At 30.3% G+C, this 7,186-nt stretch overlaps 1 protein-coding gene across 1 annotated transcript; it reads right to left on the bottom strand.

Moving 5' to 3' along the window:
• Window positions 1-4,794: 4,794 nt before the first annotated feature.
• On the bottom strand, window positions 4,795-6,356 carry LOC133319295 (protein insensitive-like). The gene is made up of 7 exons (XM_061523242.1): window positions 6,311-6,356; window positions 6,099-6,181; window positions 5,832-6,011; window positions 5,507-5,569; window positions 5,263-5,375; window positions 5,045-5,188; window positions 4,795-4,933 (listed from the first exon to the last, which is right to left on the bottom strand). The coding sequence occupies exons 1-7, from the start codon at window positions 6,354-6,356 to the stop codon at window positions 4,795-4,797; spliced, it is 768 nt and encodes a 255-aa protein (XP_061379226.1).
• Window positions 6,357-7,186: the final 830 nt, after the last annotated feature.

Here is a 7,186-nt window from a genome sequence, read left to right as displayed (position 1 = left end):
TTGAATATTCGCGAGGTCTCCTTTATTGAGATGAAATGAGATGTTGATGAAACGAGAACATTTACTATTTATATCGTCTATACTGAACTGAATTTCAACCAAAAACAACAATATATTACGTCAAGAGCGTATTCAACACGAAGTTTGTTTCTGTTTTTGAAAAATAATTAAAACGGCTTAAACAATAAAAGTAACAGACGGTCACTTAAAATATATTTTATTAATGATATTAATTAATTACCTGACTAGTATTTTTTAATTATCTCATGTTATTTGTTTGTTTTGTTTTTCTAATCAGAAAAAGAAGAGTCTTCTGATTCATCATCTGGGGCGATATTTTCTTTCTTTGTGGACTTTCGCTTCTTTTTGTTTAGTTCGCGCGTTCGGAACATTTTGCTTTCGTCCGCACACTTTGTTGTGATACTAGTCCTGAAATATCCATTGAGATTTTTAGTTGAAATCTTTATCACAATATTCCTTTACAAAAATATATTTAATATTTATTTGATATAGAAAAAAAAATTCTATATATTTTTATACCTGACAACATTTTCGGGGACGCAACATTTTTCTACTACCGTCTGTACAATGTCATTTACCAACTTTGGATCCAGCTTCTTTTTAGCCGGTTTGTCTGGAAATGCTGGAGAAGGTTTTCCAGTTAAAGAGTGGGTTGCCAGTACCCTGAAATATAATTATTATTTACTTAGTATACTGGAACGATTTTTTCTAATATGAAATAAGAGTTTTCTACTGACTTTCTCGAAAATACAGCAGTTAGTAGTTTTCTTGTAGCGTTTGTGTATGAAGTCCAATCCATATGCCTAAAAAGCCTAGCTGGGACCACAGCATTTCCATCACCGATAGGCACCTATAAATTTAGGAATATTATAGCATATATAGCAATAACATAAACATCATAATTAATTCAAATAATTTGGTTTACCGAGTCGTTATTAGTCTTAAGATTATTTTTCGGCGTCGAAGCTTTTATTCGCTTTACATCGTTCTCTATAGAATCATCTTTGTCTTTATTGAATGCAGAATCGCAATCTCCCATTGAACTCTGAAAGGATATGTTAATTAGAAAGTTTCAATGGTAAAAAGGGGACTACTTATATCTTTTATAATTTTACTTACGAAGTCTGTGGTGACTGTCAAATTTCTTTTTCGCTTATTAGATCTCCTTCTTGGTTGTGGTCTGAAATAGTCATCACTCGAATAGTCTGGCATTCGTTCGAATGAATCTGTAAATGAGGGGGTCTCTGGCTTTTCGGTTTTAAGTTTCGCTTCTAGGACTTCTATTTTGGAACATAAATCTTTAATTACTTTTTCCATTTTTTCTATTTGAGATACATTCACTTCGAATTCCGTTTGGGTGGCCACCTCGTATGTTATTTTCTTCTTGGGGACTGGTTGCTTTTGGTGTTTTCTTCCTGGCGAAAGATTCCACGATTTTTGCGCGGTGGTTGTCTTAGCGGTAGGGCTGGTACTCGGTGAATTCGATGTCTGAAATAAGTGAAATATTTTTTTTTGTATTAACAAAAATCATTAATAGTTTTACATAAATATAATAACTACTAATATTCTTAATACCTTGGAAGTTATATAACTGTTTAAAGTTTTTGCAATATGAACAGGCCCATCCACGTTGGCCATACGCCGGGAATTATCTCTGTCTGAAATTAATAAAATTCATAATAAAAACACACATTAGAATTAATCATACAAACTATATTGATCAAGTCGTGTAATACTGAAAAGATTAACTGGACTTTTTAAATTTATTATTGGGCAAAAATAATTACCATTATTACTCCTGTGTAAGTCCAGTAAGGCCAGTGCCGCATCCATTTCGGATGTTATGATCACGGATGTCATTATAAACTGAAAAAATAAATATTGCTTACCAAATTTATAAATAGCTTTTGCTAGTAATAAACGCGAAATTAGACAAAACTAGTACATGTGAAAATACGAAGTCTCTCAATTGCATGTCGCAGGTACAAAATTTAAATATCGAAAAATGTTAGAATTTAAACTTACCGATATTTAAAATTACAATCACAGTTAAAATATCACCCTGACAACAAGTGTGGTTACTTCCTCAGTTACTGGGTGTACACTGACCAATATTCGCAACAGGGTTGACCAAATCAGCTCGCCTTCGGGTAGCTTTGGGGGTTCCATTATATTACTCTTTTGTTTCTTTATCAGGTACATCCTCAATTCTTATTGCCCTCTATTGTTTTTAATTCTTTCAAATACAGATAAGACTACGAACAAAATTCATTCACTAGTAACTAGTTTATCCTTTTATTGAGCTAATTAGCTTTCAAGCGTAATTCTTATAGGGATTATAAATATATTTTATTTTTAAAATACCAGAAATTGTTTTGTTCCTTTTCTGAAAGAATTAAGTAAGTATGTCGTTATTATTTTATATTTATTTTAGTGTATTTTTAACAATTTAGTTCGCTTTACAGTCATTGGCTTCAAAATTCAACTGTTTTTAAATACCCTTGTTATATAATAATTAAAGGGAAATCATTTATATAGCTAATATAGATAATTAATGTTTGCAAACTATACTAATATTTAGACGTGGTTTCGCTTGACTGTTTTAAATTTTAATTACGGGCTAACTTAAAGCATTATACGAGCATAAATAATTATATCATATTAAAAACTGAAACAACTTCGTTCAAATCTTTTTCCAAGTCTGATATAAAAGAATTCGTATTGAATTGGATATAAGAGTCCCATTACTAGCTTAATTATTTAAAGTCCTGCTATGGAGTTAATGATGATTTATATACAAAAAAATTCTTTAAAATAACCAAAACTTTTCTGTTTCAAAAAAATATGAAATTAAAAATGAAAATTACAAAATTTGAAAAATTGATCACAATTTTACGATCGTTTTTTTAATGTTTTTTTTTATACCAGATTACAATTTGTTAATTTTGTTGGTATCTCATCTATAACAAAGTAAGATATTAGAAAATATACGCTATGTTTTTATTTTGTAAATTAAGGTTTAGTTTGATTTTGAAATTTCATTTCATATACTTATGTAGGGAAAGTAAGAAAAAATGATTTATTTCTACTGCTTCATTTTTATACCACCAAATGTACCCATACATATACACCTTGTATTATATGGAATAAAATAAAATGGATGTTTTAATAATCTATTTTATTAAATGTGTTCTAAAGGTGTTATGTTTTATTGAAACGAATAGCTGCTCACAAGTGACTATCTATATAAAAAAAAATCTAATTAATTGATTTTCACCAAGTTCATTGAAACAAGAAAATTCAAAAAATTAACTAATTAGTGACCCGAATTCCTTTGCTTATAGGTATTAACTTAAGAGTTTTTCTGTTGAACCCATAATATATAAGTATAAGTATCTATAAATCGTACTTATTTTAACAACACAAAAAAATACAGCTGGTTATAGGTATGTTATATATAAACATATGTTTTTTTATTTTATTTGAATTAAGAGAAATTTTCAATGGTTAAATTTCTAGAAAATGAAATTAACGATATTTGTTGAAGATGTCGGGAAAACATGAGCCGTCTGAGAGCTTTTAACGAAACAGCTGCCTGAAGTCTTTGAGATGTAACAAAATAATAATATATGGTGGAATTGTGTATATTATATAGGTCTACAGAAACGTCCCCGGTGGCATATGTCTGTACCTTAAGGATAACATACTGTTTCCATTTTACAACTTTTAAAACTCTGCTTTCCTTAAGCGTTTATTGGAAAGCTATTTACAATAATACGGTATTCAGTCTCATCAAAATAAATTACTTCGTTTTCCAGCCTATATCAGTATCATGATGTAAATAACTTTTTAAATCATTTAATTCGGGCTTATCATTTGTAAGTTAATATAATATAAGTTTAACAATTCTCAAAATTAAATTAAAGCTATTTTATAGTTTTTGTAAAGAGCCCGTGCCAAGCCGGGGCTGGTACCTAGCATAAGTTATAAACCAATGTCTGTTGACTCCATTTGAATTCGGGTTTTTCGGAAAATTAGCTAATTAGTGACCGGAGTTCCTTTTCTTATTGGTATTAACTTAGAAACTATGAAATTTTCTTGAAATTCAGAATGGACTACGTTAAATAATTTTGGAGTTGAAATAGTATGTTGCAATACATACTTAAGAGAAATATTTGAACACGCCAGTTAATAAAGCGTACTAAGAAATGCAAGCCGTAGGTATTAAGGGTTATTGAATAAAACATGATGGACAAGATCTTGTATTTTAATTACCTGTAAACATTACATGTTCACAAGCACAATTTCAAAATATTCTAATAAATAATTTAAAAATATAATTATACGCTAACTCTCCTCCTTAATCAAGGCTTTAGAGTGCAACTGGGGTTGCCAGCGGCAGAGTTATGCAACTAACACGCCGTCTTATTTGGTCCTTACGTCCTTATGTCTGTAAATAAAAAAAATCATACTTAGCATAGAATTGAATATTCGCGAGGTCTCCTTTATTGAGATGAAATGAGATGTTGATGAAACGAGAACATTTACTATTTATATCGTCTATACTGAACTGAATTTCAACCAAAAACAACAATATATTACGTCAAGAGCGTATTCAACACGAAGTTTGTTTCTGTTTTTGAAAAATAATTAAAACGGCTTAAATAATAAAAGTAACAGACGGTCACTTAAAATATATTTTATTAATGATAGTAATTAATTACCTGACTAGTATTTTTTAATTATCTCATGTTATTTGTTTGTTTTGTTTTTCTAATCAGAAAAAGAAGAGTCTTCTGATTCATCATCTGGGGCGATATTTTCTTTCTTTGTGGACTTTCGCTTCTTTTTGTTTAGTTCGCGCGTTCGGAACATTTTGCTTTCGTCCGCACACTTTGTTGTGATACTAGTCCTGAAATATCCATTGAGATTTTTAGTTGAAATCTTTATCACAATATTCCTTTACAAAAATATATTTAATATTTATTTGATATAGAAAAAAAAATTCTATATATTTTTATACCTGACAACATTTTCGGGGACGCAACATTTTTCTACTACCGTCTGTACAATGTCATTTACCAACTTTGGATCCAGCTTCTTTTTAGCCGGTTTGTCTGGAAATGCTGGAGAAGGTTTTCCAGTTAAAGAGTGGGTTGCCAGTACCCTGAAATATAATTATTATTTACTTAGTATACTGGAACGATTTTTTCTAATATGAAATAAGAGTTTTCTACTGACTTTCTCGAAAATACAGCAGTTAGTAGTTTTCTTGTAGCGTTTGTGTATGAAGTCCAATCCATATGCCTAAAAAGCCTAGCTGGGACCACAGCATTTCCATCACCGATAGGCACCTATAAATTTAGGAATATTATAGCATATATAGCAATAACATAAACATCATAATTAATTCAAATAATTTGGTTTACCGAGTCGTTATTAGTCTTAAGATTATTTTCGGCGTCGAAGCTTTTATTCGCTTTACATCGTTCTCTATAGAATCATCTTTGTCTTTATTGAATGCAGAATCGCAATCTCCCATTGAACTCTGAAAGGATATGTTAATTAGAAAGTTTCAATGGTAAAAAGGGGACTACTTATATCTTTTATAATTTTACTTACGAAGTCTGTGGTGACTGTCAAATTTCTTTTCGCTTATTAGATCTCCTTCTTGGTTGTGGTCTGAAATAGTCATCACTCGAATAGTCTGGCATTCGTTCGAATGAATCTGTAAATGAGGGGGTCTCTGGCTTTTCGGTTTTAAGTTTCGCTTCTAGGACTTCTATTTTGGAACATAAATCTTTAATTACTTTTTCCATTTTTTCTATTTGAGATACATTCACTTCGAATTCCGTTTGGGTGGCCACCTCGTATGTTATTTTCTTCTTGGGGACTGGTTGCTTTTGGTGTTTTCTTCCTGGCGAAAGATTCCACGATTTTTGCGCGGTGGTTGTCTTAGCGGTAGGGCTGGTACTCGGTGAATTCGATGTCTGAAATAAGTGAAATATTTTTTTTTGTATTAACAAAAATCATTAATAGTTTTACATAAATATAATAACTACTAATATTCTTAATACCTTGGAAGTTATATAACTGTTTAAAGTTTTTGCAATATGAACAGGCCCATCCACGTTGGCCATACGCCGGGAATTATCTCTGTCTGAAATTAATAAAATTCATAATAAAAACACACATTAGAATTAATCATACAAACTTTATTGATCAAGTCATGTAATACTGAAAAGATTAACTGGACTTTTTAAATTTATTATTCTGCAAAAATAATTACCATTATTACTCCTGTGTAAGTCCAATAAGGCCAGAGCCGCATCCATTTCCGATGTTATGATCACGGATGTCATTATAAACTGAAAAAATAGCTATTGCTTAACAAATTTATAAATAGCTTTTGCTAGTAATAAACGCGAAATTAGACAAAACTAGTACATGTGAAAATACGAAGTCTCTCAATTGCATGTCGCAGGTACAAAATTTAAATATCGAAAAATGTTAAAATTTAAACTTACCGATATTTAAAATTACAATCACAGTTAAAATATCACCCTGACAACAAGTGTGGTTACTTCCTCAGTTACTGGGTGTACACTGACCAATATTCGCAACAGGGTTGACCAAATCAGCTCGCCTTCGGGTAGCTTTGGGGGTTCCATTATATTACTCTTTTGTTTCTTTATCAGGTACATCCTCAATTCTTATTGCCCTCTATTGTTTTTCATTCTTTCAAATACAGATAAGACTACGAACAAAATTCATTCACTAGTAACTAGTTTATCCTTTTATTGAGCTAATTAGCTTTCAAGCGTAATTCTTATAGGGATTATAAATATATTTTATTTTTAAAATACCAGAAATTGTTTTGTTCCTTTTCTGAAAGAATTAAGTAAGTATGTCGTTATTATTATATATTTATTTTAGTGTATTTTTAACAATTTAGTTCGCTTTACAGTCATTGGCTTCAAAATTCAACTGTTTTTAAATACCCTTGTTATATAATAATTAAAGGGAAATCATTTATATAGCTAATATAGATAATTAATGTTTGCAAACTATACTAATATTTAGACGTGGTTTCGCTTGACTGTTTTAAATTTTAATTACGGGCTAACTTAAAGCATTATACGAGCATAAATAATTATATCATATT

The sequence above is a fragment of the Danaus plexippus genome, chromosome 17 (genome assembly GCF_018135715.1).
Source record: "Danaus plexippus chromosome 17, MEX_DaPlex, whole genome shotgun sequence".
NCBI lineage: Eukaryota > Metazoa > Arthropoda > Insecta > Lepidoptera > Nymphalidae > Danaus > Danaus plexippus.
This window is presented reverse-complemented; position numbering and strand designations above follow the sequence as displayed.